Source organism: Acromyrmex echinatior, chromosome 11 (assembly GCF_024713525.1).
Source record: "Acromyrmex echinatior isolate Ae372 chromosome 11, ASM2471352v2, whole genome shotgun sequence".
In the NCBI taxonomy this organism is placed as follows: Eukaryota; Metazoa; Arthropoda; class Insecta; order Hymenoptera; family Formicidae; genus Acromyrmex; species Acromyrmex echinatior.
This window is the reverse complement of record NC_141862.1, coordinates 11,434,373-11,456,528: the sequence shown is the minus strand read 5'-3', so window position 1 is coordinate 11,456,528 and position 22,156 is coordinate 11,434,373. Positions and strand designations below refer to the sequence as shown.

At 33.3% G+C, this 22,156-nt stretch overlaps 1 protein-coding gene across 4 annotated transcripts in view; it reads right to left on the bottom strand.

The window, feature by feature from the left end:
- Positions 1-264: 264 nt before the first annotated feature.
- nmo (serine/threonine-protein kinase nemo) overlaps positions 265-22,156 on the bottom strand; it is a 119,664-nt gene continuing 97,772 nt past the window's right edge. Inside the window, exons 10-11 of one of the 4 annotated variants that reach the window (XR_015546594.1) lie at positions 21,401-21,690; positions 265-17,866 (exon numbers count right to left, since the gene is read on the bottom strand). Coding sequence is in view for 2 of the 4 variants with exons in the window: in XM_087410996.1 (XP_087267122.1) it covers positions 17,812-17,866 (55 nt within the window). In the remaining 2 variants the exon portion in view is untranslated. Of the gene's footprint in view, positions 21,691-22,156 lie in introns of all 4 variants that reach the window. The other 3 variants (XR_015546595.1, XM_087410996.1, XM_087410997.1) reach the window with 3 other exon arrangements.

Genomic DNA, 22,156 nt, shown 5'->3' with positions numbered 1-22,156 from the left:
CGTTATTTACGCCGCACGAGAATTTACATGAAAGATCAGTGTAAAGTTGTGGCCCTCAACTTTGAAAAAATTAACTTTCTATAAAGTTTTTTTTATTATAATTAATTTTGTTTAAGTTTTTGATTATAATTTTCGATTATATTTTTTTCAATTCTTTACAATTACGATAAAGCTTATTTTTTTACAATAACAAATGACATATTTAAATTTGTTATATAACAAGCGGATATTGTAGAAGTGAGGAATAATAAAGAAATGCCGATATTTATCAAAACATGTATAACGATTTATTGAGGATCTATCCAAGCATGTTAAATTTCTTGAAATGCAGGTACCTATCTATATCTACTCGCTAATATTACATCAGACGCGCAATTTTACTCGAAAAAATCGACCGTGTGTACGCATACGGTCCGTGCCTAATTTAGAAGAAGAGTTGTGTTTTGTGGAGTCGCTTTTTTTCTTTTTTTTTTTCTTTATTAGTCTCGTATCGAACTCTCTTCTTCGCCGGCACGATCGACGGCCGTGTGTATATGTGTGTACGTACGAGTGTGTGTACGGTATATGGAAACCGGAAATGGACGACGGCTATAACGATATCTGTCGCTTGTTGGCTTGCTACGATAACGATAAACTGTACATTACGTTTTAAGATGCGCTACAAAAGTGTGACTTAATCTTTTCCCTTGGTCGATATCGCGGAAGGAAAGGAACAGTCTTTTTCATGGTTCTCTTTCGCGATTGCGAAAAGAATTGGCCAACAACGTGCTTACACTGCACGATTTTCGAGCGAGATCGTATAACATCTGTTTGTATAAAATATGTGAATGTTTGCTAATTTTCTCAATCAGTCATAATCAAAAATTGTTTATACGTAGTTTATAACAGTAATAGGACTTTATTTATTTTTATTATTCACTCGTCATGATTAAAAATTGTTCAATTATTATTTTATTTCTGTAATCTGATTACATTTTGCCTAACTTCGTAATATATTTTCTGTAGTATATTTTGAATGATATCATTCACAATATCGTGCAGTGTAAATGCGCTGTTATGAGGAATGATCGCCGATCGCGATCGTGCCGGCCGCAATAAATATACGCGATGGATCAACTTACAGTAGTTTTGATTGCCAGTCTTCGGTGCTTTGTGTTTCCTTTTGTATGGTCATCTTTATATCTCATTGATATTTTTTTTTGTTCAGTCCCAAAGGCCGAATACTATATGAATATCGATTAAACTCTCGGCAGGTTTTCATGTTTGAATGACATTAATTTTCGGTATGCGAAAATAAAAACGACATATTTTTTTCTCAATTATCCTTCCACAAAAAACGAAATATTATTTTAAATTTAATTTTATAGGTAATGAATCGTAAATTATAATAAAGTTATTTAATTTAAATTGTGTCTAATTTACATTCTTCTTTACTGTTTATTATAACTACTTCATAGTGCCTACTATAATAAAATTTAATAAGAAAGAAACATATCAAAATATTAAACATGAAAGTCATAATTTAATGCGTTAATAAAAAAGATTTACGAAAAAGATTTTAATAATTTTATTTATTAAAAACAAAGTGTATCGACGTAATTTACTCGCGAAACGATCTTGATGAAAAATCGAGAGTTATGTCGATTCGGCATCATTTCCCAAGGTAAGTATTTATCTTTGTTTTGATTCGGAAAACACGTGCTTTGATTTCGCGTCATTCGCGTGACATGACTCGTAAATGACTCGGCTCGATACGTGATAATCGATAATTTAAAGAAAGGCTGGGATCGGCTACACGATTTCCCGATGGTGAGGTTCGGCTCTCTACGGCGATGCAAGTGCATATACATCGAGAAGTATCGATCGCTCAAGAGAAACGAGCCTTTCCGACAAATCGAGCGACGAAGGGGCAGTTTGTTTTCAATTCGATTCAATTCAATTACCATAATTGTATCTGCTCGATAACGGGATTATTACGGGAGTGAAATGCGCCAACTTCGATTCGTCGGAATCGGATTCGATATTTTCAGATGTGACTTCTTCCACGAAGATTTACAGCTAGTATCAGAAGAAACGAGTGCCCGGGATCGATTCTGTTTCTTGCGAGTCGCAAGTTGCAACTAATGCTCAGGTAAGGATATAACAATTAACAAGAATTTTTCTTACTTTGCGAGATTTTAAAAATCCAAAAATTGCAAAATTGAAACGATTACAATACGTTTTCGAGAAGGAAGATGTAGTACTCAACGATTTAATCCTGGATGAATTATGTAATATGAGAAATGATACTAATACAGCATATTATAAATATCAGTCATTTCAATTATTATTCTGTTATTCTGTATTCCAACAGTTATAATGATAATTCGTTAAACTTGTTTTTTTTTTTCAGGCAACGTTCTCCAGGCAGCATTATTCATCCAAGATCGGAATTGTTGCGCGTTTTTTTACGAAACCGGTCCCTGGCACGTAGTGCGTAAACACATCTATGACATGTGCACGACGAATTTTCGATATCCTGTCACGATCGGCGATCGAAACAACGTCGCTCAAGTAATCGCGAAGGAGGCGTCCGTTTCGGATTTTATTTTGTGGCAGAAATTTCTCGTGGTGATAAAAATCACATGATAAACGCATCGACATAGTTGCAAGTTCACGAAACGCTCATTTTGAATCAAGACACAGATTAATCGTTTACAGTAAGAAACGAAGCGTATTCTCGATCGCCGAGTATGGCACACAAGATCTACTTAATTGTGAAAGACACGATTGAATCTACGATCCGAAAGATCGATTTCGAGAGACTCGATATTGCGCAAGCAGAAATTCAAGAGATGCAGTTATTCATTTTTATTTTGTATATTAGTTATATTAAATGGTAATCTAGCTTTTATAATTTTTTAATTTCATATCTTAGATTTACATAATTTATTATAATAATCCAATAAAATAAAAAAAAAATTACATCGCTATTATTATTATTATTATTATTATTATTAAATGTGACGTAAATGAGATTTGAAAGATAAAGATGAAAAAAATTGTATCTTGAGAATCTCGAAGTCGATCGACTATATACTATTACACGGAGAAAAAGCTGATACAAAATCTATGTTCAATCAGAACCGACACATACAGATAGAATAAACTGCATTTAGTCGTTAATATAGCGATTAGCAGTGATTGGTTGCTTCTTTTCTTACGTTACGTAGAAGTAGAACTGTGATAGGCATCGACGTTACATTCTTTTTTACTTTGTTTCTCTTTACAATTTGTCTTCTATTTACATCATTTCTCCGTTACGACGGCTTATATCGAGTCTTATATCACGTGTGTTACAGTATAATCTACAATATATAATGTCGAGGTATAATACCAATGGATCGAACGGCGAATTTTGTGATTTATCGCTCGCGAAGAGATTTCTTCACATCATATTTGCCAAGTAACTTTTCACGTAATATAATTCACGTATCATTCTTGCCATTTTCCACAATCGGAGTAATATTCTATGTAATATACGTCGTCCTATGCTAATATGCTGTACATTATATAAAATATGAAGAAGAAATATATCGGAAATATTAATCGCGAAATATTAATCCTTATCAGAGAAAGCTATTTCTTCTTCTTTCAATAGATGGAGGATTTTAAGAGATAAGATAGTGTAAGATAATTATATATAAGACTTTCTGAAATTGATTATTTAATAAGGTAACAGAATATAAAAATATAAAAATCTAATTAAATATGGATTTTAATAAAGTTTTTTAAAAATAAAATTAAAGATATATATAAAATTAGAAATATAAAATAAATTTGTATATTTTACTTTCTTTATATATTTATAATAGATTGATTGTGAGTAGCCAGAATAGTAAAAAAATTCGAATTTCTCTTGTCTTTCATTTGAGTTAATCGAGACAAGGATTAAAATTTCACGACTTTTTGCGAAAATTCATTACGGAAGTGTCATATCGATCGACGATAGAATCGCCTATTGCAACTTTATTTTCTTTATTTATTTTCTCTTGCGATTTCTTTCTATTCGAAAAATCGTCGAAGAACCGCTACGCTTCTACTTTTTTTATTTCTCCTTCCGATGTAATTATCGTTACAATATTATACAGAGCGTATAGTGCTGGGCTACTAATATCAATGCAGTCACGACGAGTTGTACTGTGCCATGATAGTAATAATAATAATAATAATCATCATCTCGTCGCCATCGCTTATCTCGAGTTGTTCAAAATACAAAAATTACACGGCGGAGATCAGCCTCTCTACATATCTAGATATATATTTATATATATATATACATATATATATATATATATATATATATATATATATATAATTTTTTCTTTTTGTTCTCTAACTGTGGTACAATATATACGTATATTACACGCTCTTCTCGCTACCATCCTCTTTATTGTTGCACGAAATATTTTCTTTTTCTTTATTACATATATTTTAACGTTGTGCGGCAGAGACCGCAGCAGTCTTCGAGCGATTAAAGTTACGAGGTCCTCTTCGCGAGCGACTGATATTTGAAATTCGCCTTGAGTTGGCTAGAGGAAGAAGAACGCCATTTAGTATATTACATATATATGGACAGGCTGCCATAATTAATCGCGTGTCGTAACGAAATCAATGTTGCTCGCATTAAATGGTGTCTTATTATTACCAGAAAGCCAAATGTTCGCGTTTACGATTAACAACACAATTTAAATGACGAAATTTTCTTCGTACAATTCCTACGTTGCCGTTGCTCGTATTTAACAGAAGTTGCATTATACCCTGTTTATTTTTTTGATCTTCCACGATCTTTAGATAGACGGTCAACTGAATAATTGTAAATATCTTGGAATCCGGTTAATTATCGGGCACAGTCCGTGTACATGTGTTTGTGTGCGGAGTGTGTAACGTTGTATAAGAAGGCATTGCCAGAGTAGCAGCTTTCCTAAATTATTTTGGCCGTGAGTTTAGGGTGGTTCAGGCTCGGATCGGCGCGAATGGAGTTCACGAGTGAACGCGCCACACCCGGGCCACGAATATATTACACATACACACATATCGGCTAAACCGCAAAAGGACTAACATCTAAGTGTAATACAGTGGCGTTGACACTTTGTCGAAGAGAAAGAACTCCGTTAGACGTACGTGTGAGTACGAATATTAAACCTTAAAAGAAGGACGCGCGATGCTGAAAGGGAGCTCGCTCGTTCGTTTTTACACGTATCGCTTTACGCACACGAGTACACACTGCCGAAGATCGTCGATTTCTATTTACAAAAGATCGTATTAACTGCATCGGTCTTAACAATAAATAGTAATTAAACACACGAGCCCATCGAGAGGTCTACTTGATAAGTCTTTTAATCACGAATGCGAGAATTCCGCAGGATCCGATCGTGATTAAGATGCTCTCGTAATTAATTCCGTGAATCTATATCTTTTAGTATTAATTAAATTAATATTATTAATCACTAATTATTTACTGTAATTAGCTTAATAGTAATTAATTAATAATTTATTTATTTCATTAAGAAAAAGTATATAAATTCTTTGCGTGTTAAAAAAATCGATTAATAATTAATTGATAATTGTTTCATATCAAAGACATATCAAAGAAATCAGCTGATTTTTCTTTCTGAATTATCATTTGGATAATTAATTTTTCATGTTATAAATCAGATTATATTGGATTTTACAATATATGAGAGCATCGCAGACGAAAACTACAATTCTATTCAAAGACGTAGGAAACACCAAGAACGAGAGACACAGAAAACACGAAATCGGACGATCGATGATCGAAAATCGAGCGTGTCCGCGCTTGAAACTTCGTCTCCGATTCTCGTCTAGTAATATTTATAAAAAATAGCACTCCCGCCGAAGCTTCTCTAAAATATCTTACAGCCGCCATTGCGTGATAATTTCAATTTTCCCCAGTCATAATCGCGCCGTCTGAGGCGAAGGCTCGATCAGCGATCGTTGATCTTAGAAAACACCATGTTGCTATTCTACACGAATATCATTCTCGCGAAAAGAAAAAAATATATACATAGAATATGTCAAAAAATGTTTTTAAAGTCGATCACTTCTGGTATTATAAATACATGTCGATAGATCCTTTAATATCATATCGAAGACTAATCATTACCCGATATCTATCGAAAGATTAGAGTGAAATCGTACGAAGGGCATTCCCAGCCCGCAGGCTTATTTACTCGAAAGATAGAAGGATTTCTAAGTCCTAAAATGTGGATTATCCGTTTTCTCACAGTGAGAACTCTTCAGTGTGCCCTTTGCAAAAGCGAAAAAGCGTCTACGTTCTATTTCTACCTATGTACATCGACAGCATCGCGATCGCTTAAATGCTAAAACATTTGAAAAGGCTTCGGGCTACTTTCAAGGTACGTCAATATCCCCTCGAAGTCCTCCGAAGGATCGTTGAGTATTTTTGTGACGAATTCTGACCTCGTCCTCGTTCATATATAGGATGTTTGGTAATAGGTACGTCTATTGAACTGATCACATTTTTTAAAATACATTTTATGCTGATCGCAATTTAGAATATTGTTCTGTGATTTATGAAATTCTAATTACAGTTTAATCGTAATATTTATGTTGAAAAAAAGTGAGCTTTGTTGTGCAACAATTTGTTAAATATATTGGTAGATTTATCCATATATAAATTTATATTAAAAATGCCCGATACTTAAAACCTTTAAAAAAATGTAAGAGACGATATTTTGATTTTTATATTCTTTAGAAAATATATTTAATATCTTCTAAAATGTGAAAAAATAATAAAATAAAAATCTAGAGAATGAAAATACATAAATAAAATGTAATTTTTTAATGTTATTATTTTATGCATGAAGTTATTTAAACTTTTAACGAGAAATGTCACTATGAAACATATGAAACATATATATTTCCAAACATCCTATAGATCATATTAAATCATGAAATACGCTTCTGCATGCTTTCGAAAAGCCGCAGTCTGTACAATCTGACGACTTCGTCTGATTTCAGGCACAATTTTATTAACTTTTGTTTTATTTTCGATCTTTTATTTTAATTTTGCTTCATTCGATATGACTTTGAATTTGTATTTTTTTTGTATTCTTTTTTATATCAGAAAAATACAAGATATATGACTCGGGCAAATTGGATTTATCACGATCATTTTTTTCAGGATTTTAGTTATTGCGATTATATCTTATTGGTTTGTCTCTTATAGCGTTTACCATTACGTTATATCCTTCGCGCAAATCACGAGTCCTTGGCCCACAAAATCTTCATTGCATATTTTTGCATAAACTTGACATGCTTTGCCAATGATGTAATTATAATTCTACAAAGCCTGTGCATCTGCATTTATTAACAATAAATGCTACATAAAATTACTCTTAACAATTTATTATACACTATTAATATCTAACGTTTTAGAAATATCAAACACTTGGAAACGAATTTCAGTTTAAATAATGACTTTATTTTAGACTTTATTTTTCATTTTAATTTACTTTGATATATTTCATTTTTATTTTTATTAATTTTACATTTTCATTCTCTATTTTTTATTTTTCTCTTCTTTTATTTTGCCTTGAATTAAATATTTAAATATCGCTAATCTAAATAATAAGACATGAATAAAAAATTAGTTTAATTAACATAAAAAAACAATAGTTATTACATTAAAAAAAATTTAAACATGTAGGAATTGAAAAGAAATTTTATGAAAAAATTATATTTTAATTAATAATATTGATATTATTATTATTAGTATCAAAATTTTTGCAAGCTAGAATTTGCATTGCCTTTTCTGAACGCGAATAGAAAGAAAGTTGCTTTCGCACTATTATATTTATTTTATTTACGGTCCTATATGTCGAGATGTGTGTGTGCTTTAAACGCGGCTCGTAAAACGTGCGATTGCGACAAACGCACCTCATTCGCATGCTGGTTTACGACTCGTAAGTACTATGTAACTGCACGGATGAAAGCTCTCCCGTCTTTTCACTCTTTCGGCTTTTTTTTTGCTAGCTGCTGTCAATCGGCGACCTCTTGTCGACCTTTCGACACCTCGAACTTTTACGAGTACCGCGAAAATCATCAGATTTTTTAAAATGCCGAGAAACAGACTCGTAAAATTTATATTTTGCAAAAATTATCGAGTATAAATAAGTTATTCTTCTTATTTCCTGATAATAATAACAAAATGAAAAAGTGTTACAGAAAATAAAAATAATATGTGTAAACTGAAGAACAAAAATAAATAATATCTTGAATAACTGAAAACCCAAACAAATTAAATTAGCAGAATTTAAATTTACATTTATTATTTTTAAGTCCGATAAATTGGATTTTTTCTTAAAATGGAATTTATTCTTGAAATTGATAATCACAAAATATTATAAATAGGTTTGCCTTTTTTTTTAAGTTTTACAGAGTAGAAAGTCGGATTTTCATCCTGCTTTAATATCGTAAATGGACGACTGAAGTCATGCAAGAAATCGGCGAAAAATCAAACGAAGTCGCGCTCGATCCGAGCAAGTATGTATAATCAGTAACGGTCATCGTTACGATTTCCTTATGTATTCACCTAATTGTAAGTACACTACTCTTAACTTGTACCGACGTACAATAATAATTGTAAACTTGATAATATTAAGGCCTCTTAGTTACTAACGACAAGTCGTCACAATTTTATATCTCTGATCGCTACGGCTACACTACCGATAGGAAAGCGACAAGAATCGTTTTATTTCGTCCCACAGTTTACAGAACCGCCGAATATCGACCTGTCGGCATTCGCATATTTCCAAAACGTTGGAATAAGAAATACAATCATATTATAAAATGAAATTTTTTAATTCACTCTTAAACAAAAAATAGTAATATTTCATACTTCTCGTTCTCGAGACAATTTGCATTTTGTAACTAAACACAATGACGTACTTCTGCCAATCCTAGAAAAATTCATAAAACATTATCTTGTTATTTTTCAATCCTCTTATCTGTCATTATTTGTATGTACAGACGTTTCAAAATAATTTTCTTAACATTCAGTCACTTTAAATGCGATGGTAAAACGCAAGTAAAATTTTTCTTACACCGTAGTTTCTTGGTCCACTTGAGAATGTCAATGAATCAATAATATAACTCCGCAGTGGAATGTAAATAAAATCTCGCTTTAGCGAGACATTCTTCATCACGCGCTCGATATCGGCGGATTTCTGTCGCGAGAGATTCAAGTTATTTACAATTTGTACAACCTCGCGTTGGCGAATCCCAGAGAAGGATCGCCGATACGGCGATATAATTGCTCACCTGCTGCCTCATTGATCGGCAACGAACGAGATCGTTCGTAACAATCAACTTACCATCTCGTTATACTAATCGCTGTTCAAACGATTTCTTTCTGTCTGACACGATAGAAAGGAATTTATTTACAATACGAAAATCCGTATCTGCAATGTTTCTCTGTGCTTTCATCGCAACGAAATCGAAATAAAAAAAACTTGCGCTAATACGAGTGCGAGGGATGATAACATGTAAAAGAAAAGCAAAATAAATTAATCGAAGTTAATTAAATCAATTAAATTAATTCCAAGTAACACACTCGTGCTCGCTGCAGAGCGTCGCAGAAACTTAATTGGATGCTAAAGAAGCCAGGAGTGTGGAGGATGTGAGATCGGATTTGGGTATATGCGTGTGCGTGTGTATGTGTGGGATTGTGCTAAATCAAAAACAAGAGAACCATCGCTTTCGATCCTTTTTTTCTTTCTTTTCCGTAGCAACTTTATTGTTCGTGCATCTTTCGTGCCAGAGCCACTTTCCATAATGAAGGCATATTCGCTAGTGTGGAGTATACGTGGACTTGTTTATTTTATGTTTTTTTGTCGCTTAATTACTCGTTATTTCTATAACGTAGGTACCTTATCGTCTAGCCTCCGCTCGATATATCGTAATTCATACGACACATCGTAAAATGCATTCGTGCGTACCTACACGTCTCAAATGCAATATGCGCGCTCGCGCGTGCGTGTACGCATAAGAGGACACAAATGCGTGTATAAGAATGCGCAATTGATTTTCGTATCGAAGTAAATCGATAAATATCGGACTGACCAGCTACAGCGAGCCTACTATTTACAAACTTCATCATTTATTTCGTCTACTTTTAATAGGAAACATTAATCGCATATTCTTTTCCTCTTTATTTTTTTTGTCTTATATTGAAAATCAAAATCGGTATAATTTTAGTAAATTAGAATTTCCGCTTCATACATGCATAAAAATAATCTCGCAAAAATTGACAAACAATATTAAAATTAATATTATTAATCATTTAAATTAAACTTTTAAATCTTCTATCTGTATTTCTGCGACAAATAGTGGACTTATGATAATTTGGGATTAATCTGAAAATAATTATCAGATTGATATTCCATGTTAATATTTTCTTTTAATTAAAATCCAAATTTTCATTAAAAGGAAATAAAGTTTTAAAGAATTTTAAACAAATAGAAAAGAGTATTATACTAAGTATTATACTAAAATAGTATTATACTATTTAATCATTTCAATAATTTGTAATTGCACAGGGAAAATAGAAATTATACCTAAATTATACCGATTTTAGTCCTTAATTATATTCACACATATCATACACGTATGTATCCAGTCTTACTTCCGGTTTACTGTCTTTCCCGTTCGCTCGTTCTTGATTGAGCTAAGATTAAATCGCATAGGGAATCACGCGTCTTTCTCGGCGACGAATTACGAGCATGAATTGCTGATTGTTCATAAAAAAAGTCGCTTACGCTTTTTCCACGCTTTGTCAACGTTCGCGTCGTAACAATTTGTAAGAAAAAAAAATTTATAAGATCACGCGCAAACAATCGTAACAAAGCTATCAAGTTAAAAACGAGATCATCTTCAATACTCATGGTTCATATTTCGCATACATAGTTCAATAATAATCTTATAAATTTGAATGAAATGTTATAAAAATTTATAAAAAAAAACACGCTACTCTCAATTTCGCTATTACTTGGATTCAAACGAATCGAATCGAACGTGCTAAAATACATGTGCGCAAGTAAAAGCCGAATTCGATCGTTAATTGTTATTAATTATTTACTAAAAATATGGAAGATAAAAAAAAAAGAATTGTTATCACTTCCGAGCAAGAATTAAAATACTTGCTGATTGATCATGAACCTGTGTGTATATCATATTGTTTATCATATTCGAATGCTCGAAAATCTCTAGCTTATGCTTGACTCGCATCCGGATCAACTTTCTTCAAAAAAAGAACAAGAATAAAGCCTGTGATTGAATATTCGGTAAAACCACTCCAACGTCAGTAATAGTAAATTTAATTAAGGGACGATAAACAATAATCGTGCACATTTGATGTATCAAAACAAAAAATTTCCTTCGTTATTTCTTGATTTCTAATCAAACTGATTTCTTTTAGAAATCAGTTTATATTATTTAAATATAAATAATAGCAAAAGGATCAACTTTAGTGTCATTGATATTAGTACGCAGTATTATACACAATATTTTAATAATTATTTTAAAGATGTTGTATAATCTCAGCTCTTTCTAAGCCTTCCTTGATACTATGATATAACATAGAAAGCTGTTATATATATTAAAGATTACTTGCTAATTGAAAACCTCAAAGTCTCATTAAAAACTAATTGTGATCAAACACATTTAATCAAAGACTTGCCTTTGACTAATCAAAGACTAGCCCTTAATAACTCCTGAGAAAGGAGGTGAAATTAAACGAAAAAAAAAGAAAGAGAAAATAGAAATTGTTTGAAATTAAAAGCGAAAGGACATATCTATTTCCGAAATTCAGACGATAAACAAAACGTAACAGAGAAAGAGACTGATCGAATAATTATTAAATGATTGTTATACATGTACTAGGATCGATGAACTCCCTGATTCTGTTTTTTATTAATTATTCATATTATTTATATTTTATATTGAAGAATCATTTGAAACTTGTTTTGTTTTAATTTAAAATTAGAAATGATGGAGATATTCGAACACAAAACTTACATTAACGCGCATTTTGCAATCGCGACGAATCTCCTGATGAGCAATTTATATACATGATGAATATGATGAATATGATAATTTATTTACAAATGATGAGAGAAGCGCGCTATGCTCTACATATGTACCTCAAAAATGATAAGATGATAGAGTACGATTATTATAATAATTACAAAGAGGAGGATCTCGGACGAAAGAAGCAAAGAGTCAGTATTGTTACGAAAGGAAGAACATACTGATTTTTATGAAACATAAGTAACTTTATAGAAATATACTCAATCCATATATAAATTACGAATATAATTTATACAAATTACGCAACAAAATTTTATTCAAGATGAAACTTCTGAGAAAATTCAGTTAAAGTATATTTTTTTAATTCTTCATTTCCATTTCCAACACATATTTAAAATATCTTCATTTCAATGAAATATGTCTCTTTAATTTAGTTTAATTTTTTTCTATACTCTTCTGTGAATTTTCGAAATTAAGCTTGTAAACAGAAATACTTTACTCCATGAATTAATTTTTCCGATTATCTTTTCTTATTTGTACAAATCAGACTTACAATATGATTTAAAAATTTACGAATGTAAAAAAGAAGACGCACTTTTTATAAAATGCGAGTTTTTGTGCAGTTGGAAGATGTGAAGTGAAAAAATTTTGAAATAAAGAAAATTTAGCACGAGAAACAAAGGAAAATACTTTCGTAAAATATTTTTGTGAAATAAACGCATTAAAACGAATATTAAAATGTTGTAAGATAGACAATTAATATTCCTCACGTTGTCGCAATTTAATTCACACTAAGCGGATAATCATTACAATTTTTATCGGCAAGAATACCGATATTAAAGAAGCTTTCTCAATCCCATTTTCAGTGCATTTTCTTTTGTAAATCATATACATGACGCATTGATTCTAATCGTTTCATTAAAACAGCTACAATTAATTCATACACGGCTGTCTCAAAATGACAAATTTTCACATCTCGATCTATAACCGATCGGTCGCAAGTGGATAAAGAGAGAGCTGCGTACAAAGAGAGAACACGGTTTCCCTTTGCCGTCGATGAAAACTAAACTAAACGCGTGCGGCGTGCCCCCGCTAAATTGTTATTACTTCCATTTTTCTCTCACTTTGTCCTAAAAATATTTCATTAGCTACTACTAACTATCTAAAATCTCTTAATCTAAAATCACACTCAGAACATAATTATATGCGCTCTTTCTTTTCTTTGTACATCTCCTACTATTCCCTAAGACACGAGACTCGCGATAAAATGAAAGCAGAAAATATTTAGGGATAGAGAATGGTATAATTTTTTTTTCAGAACTTTCCATGCGCAAAAATAATAATAATAATAATAATAATAATAATAATAATAATAGTCTTCATCATCGACAAAACAGCATCGGAAAATAATTGTAACTACGTATGCAGTCATAATATTCTTCGTCACAATATTCTGCTCTATCGAATATTCGTTTCCGTTTTTCATTTTTATGCACTTTCTCAATATTAATTTTATTATCTTTAACAATTTTTAATCGATAATATCGAATATTTTGCATTTATATTTTATTCAGATATGTTACTATGTTTCGATCCTATCATTTCTGCACTCTTATAGAAATTATCGTTTGAATCAAGGATTGAAATGAGAGTGAAAGCATTCAAACGATCCCCGATAATCACGTCTCAAGTATGACTCATATCTGATATTGTATATATATTATATGAAACAGTCGCTTAAAGTACAGCGAATTAATTCTTCTAGTTTAAATTAAACGATTTATAAGATACATTACAATTTTATATGTAGAATAAAATTTTAAAATTGCAGAAAAAAATCAAATCTATTGCAAACAATTATTTCTTCGGATAGATTCTTTTTATATTAACAAATATTTAAAGATACTTAATCGAAGGATCGTTGATTTTGAGATTTGCTTGAATCATTCGGATTCGCTTGTCTAGTTATTTGTACGACAGTTAGTCGTACGGCGTTTACAACGTAATTGAAAATAATATTGATTCTTATCCATACAGAAACGAACTTCGATTTGTCGCTTTCTTCCGTTTTGATCCTCCATGTAGATTCTCGGGAGATTTAGCTCAGGCATAAAATCAGTGGATTCAGATTTCCGCGCTATAATCCGTGCAATGTATTTACTTCTTTTTTAAATTTTATGAATTAATGATAGGCATGTAAATGTTAGCCTTTCTTCGTGTTTTTAGCTTAAGAAATCGAATCTAAAGAAATTATGCCGGCTTCGATTCCCAATTTTCATTCTTTCCTTTTTTATTCTCCTATATTTTTCTAGCTATCTATTTATTTAATTCTTACCTTCAACTTTCTCACTCTCTCTCAATCTTTTTTGTTTGCTTGAATTGATATCATCGCGTCAATATGATAAGTCGGCAGTGCATTTAATGGAATAAATCGCGATTCTACGATCGCGCGAGAGAAACTCGCGTTCGCGAGGTAAACGAGGGAAAATCATCGTCACCGAGGTAGACGAGAATCGTTTTCTCTTGACGTGGAAATTCTCAAGATTTTCGAGATCGGCCGGCGACAAGGAAGGTCGTTGAACATCGATACATGCAGTTCGTGCACATCTTCGTCCTCCCTTCCTACTGCGCGAACTGTGAAAGTCCTGCGGGACATCCTCCTCTTTTTATTTCCTAGTCTGAGATCCAAGGAGTCCCGTCATCCGAGATCTCGATTTTGAGAGACGAGAACGAGCGAACGTGGGATCAGGACAGTCACGAAAGGACAGGACTTGAATTGCTTTCGTCCTATCAAGGCAGCAAGTTGTCGATAAACGCGGGAAAATTGGTAAAGACTTAATCCTTGCTCCTGCAAGTAATTTTCATCGGGAACAACTCAAACATTACCGACAATTCTTTAACTTTTTTATCAGAATCCTTCAATCGAATTCGTCTAATTTTTTTTCACCGAATTCGCAATCAGTCGAGTCGTCAACTCGTTCCTTTGTAATCACTTTGAAACAATTCACGCTCTTACGGAATTTGCCTCTCTGCTCCGTCAATTTGCCTCCCGAATGTAAAGTTTTCGGGAGTAACGAAAGCATTCGTTCTATTCCGTTAACATCACGGTCATTTACATTTTTCTTTACGAATTTACAATCCAACGTCCGTGTTTGTAACTCGCCGCCGTAATTTTCTCGCACTTCCCGTCCCTTCCCGCATTTTCGTTCATCGCGCGCGCCTGCCCGAATTTTCATCTACCTTTCCTTGCTCATCTAATATATCGCTTCTGGAAAGACATCTCAATCTAGGATTTATTAGTCTTTATTTCTAGCGAACGCGCCGATCGCTCATCAGAATCAAATGCTTCATTATCAATGCTAACGCTAGAGAGGAAAAGTGCCGATCATATGCCATCTATTATTTCTACAGTCACTAACATTGATCGCTATTTCGTCGAAAAGGTTCAATAACGACTTCTTCGATTCGTTGATCTTCTCTTCTCTCTTCTCCTTCCCCTTGATTCCTCTTCGCAGCCGATTTATCGAGACTTATCGGAAGTATCTCGATAAATAGCAACGCTCGCGATAATCTATATTCGTTCGCACGAGATTTAGTTATCCCTTCGGCAAACAGAGGATCTCAGAAATCGCGTTATTTTTTTTTCGAAAAAGTTTTCGAGTTTCCGCCAATTTGGAGAAATAACAAATCATATAAACACCCTCGAACGAATATCTCATACTCGCGAATCGAACAATATCTCAAGAACGATTCGAAGTGAACTTCAGTTGATCTTTAGATATCCTCGGACATCCTTGATACATCTCGCCAAGGATCATTTTCCTCGAGTGTTCTTACGTGGTGTCCTCTAGAGATATCTCATCGAGGACGACGGTGGTTCTAGGACTATCCTCTTTGATATACTCCTGGAAAATATCCTGTCCAGTATTACTGGATAAATTCGAAACAATAATTTTATCGTTATTAAGAAGCTCTCGAGAGATATCTTTTCAAGGACAAATTTATTCGCAGCGACACACTCGAGGGATGTCATGTCGATTCAGAGTTATCTTTTTTACTTCTCGCGGCATCTTCGTGTAATCTCCTATCAAAGAATATTCGACTCACAGCAATAATCTCGTCAATGCGACGTCCTCGAGGGATATCCTTTCGAGGACGATTTGATTTAGTATGATATTCTCAAGGACATTTCTCACTGTCAGAGGATCCTCGATCAGGAGAAAGATTTTTCTTCTCCTTTTCCGGCACTTTCCTCTCTCGCGCGCGCGTATTTGATCATAAATGGCCAACTGACCTCGCGCGACCTTGTACACGTGTGTAAAATCTAAGAAAAGAAAAAAAAAGAACTGGCCCGTCTTTTCGACGCTCGCGTTTATTAATAGCTATTAATTATCACCCTCCCTCCCCACCCTTTCGCTTTCCCGCTCTTATGATTCCAATCCTCGGGAATCTCCCACCGCTCTCTATTGGAATTAATTGGCTACTTTGTGTTTAAAATTGGCTAATGTGTGTGTGTGTGTGTGTGTCTGTGTGTGTGCATGGACGTGTGCGTACGTGTCTGTATGAGTGTATGTGTATGTAGATGCATCTCTCGATGTGTATACAATGTATAATACGTATAATGTATTTGCTATATATACATGCAGAACAATGAAATGCGTAGAAAAATAGTAGTATGCTTTTGTTCCAAGTCTTAGAGTTCCAAGTCTTAGAGTTTCAGTCTTTTCTTAGAAAATGCTTGAGGAATACACCAGTGGATACTATTCTTTTTTTAATCGTTTTTAACCCTCAATATTGATTCTTAGTATTCTTAGAATTTTCGTCCCGTATATGTCACTAAAGTTCTGTGAACACGGATAATCATGATATTCCATGAATTTAAAGATTTAATAATCTATCGGAAAAAATCTTATTTAAGGTATAAATTAAATTTGAATATACCATGACATAGGATACTGTCTATTTCTTGCACTTTAATGTTCATTGATAAAAATTCTTCTGATTAAATTATGATTAAAAGTTACGAGAAGAAAACTCGTTAAAAAAAGATCCGGGGAAAAAAAATATCCAGAAATGTATTTCCAAAGGAAAAGGAATCTTTCATTTCCTTTTATATATTTCTGAGAAAAAATTGAAAGCACTTCAATCCTCTTTTATAAAAAATATACAAAAATCTAAAAAAACCAATTTTTTTCAAGTTTCTCGAAATATATTCTTACACATGATACACATTGAAAATATTCATGTGTTTATTTAATACTGATATATAACAATTTAGTACGAAAAATACTTTCGACTTCTTGAAAAAAAATGGTACGAATAAATTGAATAATTTTTTTGTGAAATTGAAAGATGCATTACTGAGATAAATTAAAAGAAACATCTCAAATCAAATTCTTTGAATCGTTCCTACTATTTTTCTACGCATCCCTCGCGACATATCCCATGCATGTATATGTATCAGCTAGTCGAAAATTGAGGCTATAGTGTGCGGCAGTCTATTGTCTCTCTTGGCTCTTCTCTCCGTAGCTTCTAGTTCCCCGTTTTCCTTCTTCTTCATCCTCCTTTTCTTTCTTCTTGTTATCGGTGACTTACTATCTTCCGGTCGACGAAGATTCTCCTTTCTTCTTGGAGAGCGACGCGGAGTCGTCACCCTCGAGTCCGACGGTCTATCTCGGGAACGGGAACGGGGAAGACTTTTTATTCCCACTGGTGTGGAGAGGGTGGCAATTCCGAGGGGTGAGCCACCGTGGAGCTGCAAGTCGTACGAACAAGGCATTAGAGGAGCGACGAAGGGCGAAGAAGGGACTGAGAAAGCTAGGCTAGGGGGAGGGTGGGGGAGACGTGCGACCCTTTTGCGGTAAAGCGAGTCGACCACCCTGTAACACGGCCATCGGTATTTCAACCCAAACGATCTCGACAAAATTATTACAAATTTAATAATTTTTCTACGTAAATTAAAAAATTTATTATTAGGCGATAATAATCTGATTACCGTGGAGTAGTTAGGGCAATCGATCGCGGGGGTGAGTGAAGGGAGAAAGGGTACAACTACGTGCGAATCGTCGAGCTTATTCTTTAAATCAGAAATTTTTTGGATATTTAACCTGAGCAAAGCTTAATGTTAAAATTGAGGAAATTTTCGAAAGTCTTTTACATCATTTGACAAGACATAGCGCTTATTGAAGTGATAAATTCAAATGGATTCGATTGAACATTCAGCTTAATTAATTATGTAGCCATTAATCAAGAATATCATATTGAAATTAATTCGTATTAAATGTACTTGCTCGGCCATCCGCGTTCTCTAATGATCGAAAACGCGAAGTACGAAATGCCACAATAATAATTTACAACTATCATTTCGCACTTCGGTATTATAGATAAAATCTAGAATTACGACTAGATCGTAAGGACATTGAAATCGTCAGCGAGCAGTAAGGTGTGCTTTACTTTCTTTCTTTACTTGTGTTCGTTAAATGTAACAGTACTGTTTTCGTCTATTCTTTATTACAATAAAGTAAAAGTTAAAGTAAGGAACACAAAGGAATTATATACAACTAAAAGCATATGTACAACACAAAACAACTCCTCTAAATTTGTGCATCATGCCTAAGACAATCGTTACATACTGAATCAAGGTTTCTCTTTTGCTCGTTTTCGATGACAAATCACTTCCTCTCTCTATTTTGATTTCAACTTAATCGCCAAGTGACAAACCGATGTCGATAATTATTAATTACCATTATGGAGCACGGACTATCCGCTCGTGACGATCATTTCGAAGAATTGATGAATCTCGATTATCTCAATAAGCAAAATATCAAAATTGTTCGTCTGATTTCCATGCAGCTGTCAGCACGCGTGACAGCCGATCGTCTCTCTTTTAAATCTTTCTCTCTCTTCTTCCTTAGACACATTTTCGATTTCAATATAAATCTACTTTTCCGACATTTGATATATTTTTTTCACGTGTATTTAAATTAATATTGACCTAATATCGGGTAGATACTATCTATGGAATAGGAAATGTTTTGCATGGATCATCGGATTATGAATTATATAATATTTCAGGTGAATTTAGGAAGAAGGGGGGAGGTTGGGGAGATACATGCAGATCTTCAAAAGAGAGTTTTTATCTTTTTTTTCTTTTCTTTTTTTTTTTTTTTGGCGCGTCGCGACGTCATCGCTTGTCTTTCTCATCGATACGTATTTCTCTCAACTGAAGGCTGCATGGTAGATCAGGCCTTCTTTTACACTCATAATGTCAATGACAAAACAATGTGCTTCGTTCAGGTATTTCCTCTGTTTTCTTTTATGCACAAGTAGCGGAATGGCGAGACAATGACGGCGGGTGTGTCGTGCGCTTACGAAATCGGGGTGACTGCTTGCAAATTATTGTATTTAGATTATTAACGCTCAAACGTTGCATAATAGATTATAGGAAATTAAATTTTCGATTATTTATTCGGAAATGAATCTGAGACGAGAATACGAATTTATTTCTTTAATGTATTTATCTTTTAAAGGTTCTGAAAAATAAATTCAGAATTTTATCTTTTTAACTAAATTTAATAAAATTTCAATTTCAAGAAATATTAATTTTTATATTTTACTATTAAATTATTAATATGTATATATTATTAATGCAAATAACATTTTAATGTTATGTACAATGCATTAATATTCTTCCAGATAAACAGGTTTAACAAATGAGATTAAGTCACAAATTGGCAAATGTTCCTCGAAGATCGTAATTGTTTTCTTTTTAATCAAATTCTTTCGGGCTTTTAAGTTAGCCGCAAAAGTGGGCCAGACAGCAATGCGATTTTTCGCTTCAGTAACGCTCTCACGAAATAGAGAGAAAGAGAGAGAGAGAGAGAGAGAGAGAGAGAGAAAGAGAGAGAGAGAGAGAGAGAGAGAGAGAAACAGAGGGGACAGAAACATACTCTTTGGACAAAGGAACAGTATCCTGCCGAGTAATGCAGAGTATATTATTGTTGCGGATGTTTAAGGAGCCGGATGTTTAATTGCGTGTACACGCGAAACTGCCACTAATTAGCATCGCTAAACGCACCTTGTTTGTCGTCACTTAAGACATGTTGCCGAAATCCGCGAAAACTGGTGTTAGATTATCCCAATTTCCGTGCAATTCAACAGAATTTATTTCTGAAACTCATTACGAGTAATTATACAAATAGTAATAATGTAATCTTCTTACTCTCCCAAATTCAACAATAAAAAATTCAAAAAAATCAGGGTACATGAGTCAGCGTGGTACGCAATCTTAATTCCAAAAAATCTTTATTCCAAAAAATAGAATCTTTATTCCAAAAAATAGTACTAATTTTTTTGGATTTTTTGGAGTAATTACACCTGCACGTTTTTCAATTAATTTAATTACTGCGAACAAACACAAGCTAATGTTGTTCTAACACAAAATGAGCGTACAGTTGTACTTTGAATAATACAATTATTTACGAAATATATTGAAATATCACTCGTGAATATTTTAAAGCAAATGTTCGGATTATATATTCGACGGGTATAATCCATTTCAATAATTTCAATAATAATCTTTAATTTAATCTACAATAATTAAATACGTATTATATTTTATAAGAACTATATTCAATCTGGCTTTTTAATCATTTTTAACAAAGTTAATTTATAAATTATTATCTGGATTGATATATTATTAAAATTTTTCTCTTTTTAAATCCCTTAACTCGAAATATTTTTTTTGGATTTATACGGAGAGATCTTCGAGGAATTTTATTTCATTATTTCTTTTTTATTTTAAAACACGAATGTTTAATCAACCACGTCATGTGGTCGTGATGATATCGAATTCATTAGTAATTATATTTAATTATAAACAAGTGTGTCACCCCGTTTGAGCGCAATCAACCCGCCTTGACACGAAATGCACGACGCGAGCGATCCGATTCGGAAACGCGACGTACTATACATAGCGCTTCGAAATCGCTAACTATACTTTGTTTTTAACTTTCAAACACGTACAAATAATAATATAGCAGTTTTACGGATAATCATTTATTTGTACGCGCATTTATCTTTCGAAAATCATAAGAAGATCAATGGCATCAGCGATTCTGAAGGCACCGTGTATATTGGTATCGCGCGGGAGCGTTCAAAATGTTAGAGGCACGGCATATGTACATCATGAGGTAAACAAAGGATGGTTAGAGAACCCAAGGTGAGACAGTTGTAACGCAAGCAAAAGGCAATATACTTGATATTATAAAAAATAGGCTGGATCATGTACCTCTGCGAGCGAGGTCGCGCCGACTATAGCTGACTCTCGGTTCGTTCGGTTCGTTCAGGAGGAGGCGTAACACGATTTGTAGTAGTAGTGGTAGTGGTAGTGGTAGTAGACGATAGTGGTAGTAGTCGATAGTAGCTGACAGTGGTAGATAGCTGAGTCGGTAGTGGTAGTAGTAACGTGTACGTATACGCGGCGCAGGGCGCTGGTTCGGCGATCGGCTTGCTCTAACTTGACGGTAGAGTAAGCAAGACGTACAATTGTTACACATCCACCATCAGTTGTAAGTAACACTACCCAACAACACACACCTTGTAGAAGTTACGACGATAACGGTACATATTGGATATCAAATCGACAGGCCGAGACGTACATTGTAAATGTCCTTATTCCATACGTATTAGATAATGAGGAAACAATTCAGACAATCATAATGAAATCTATATAGATCGATTTCGTGGAGGATTTTTCCATAAGAGTCACGCCTAGATTTTCGAATCTTTTGGATGATTCAAGATAACTTGTATCGATTCGAATTATATACGAATTTATATTAAATTTGAAGTGATTGTAAATTCGTTATTCGTAAAAATTATTCTTTGCTTAATACATCTTAATGTAGTAAATTTTTTTAGGATAGTATATTTTATAGCTTATTTTTTGTTAAAATATGTCATAAGTGCCAAAACACGTCATAAAAACCAATCAGAAAACAATTTATAATACAAAAAAATCTAGACGTACTGATATTTTCAATTC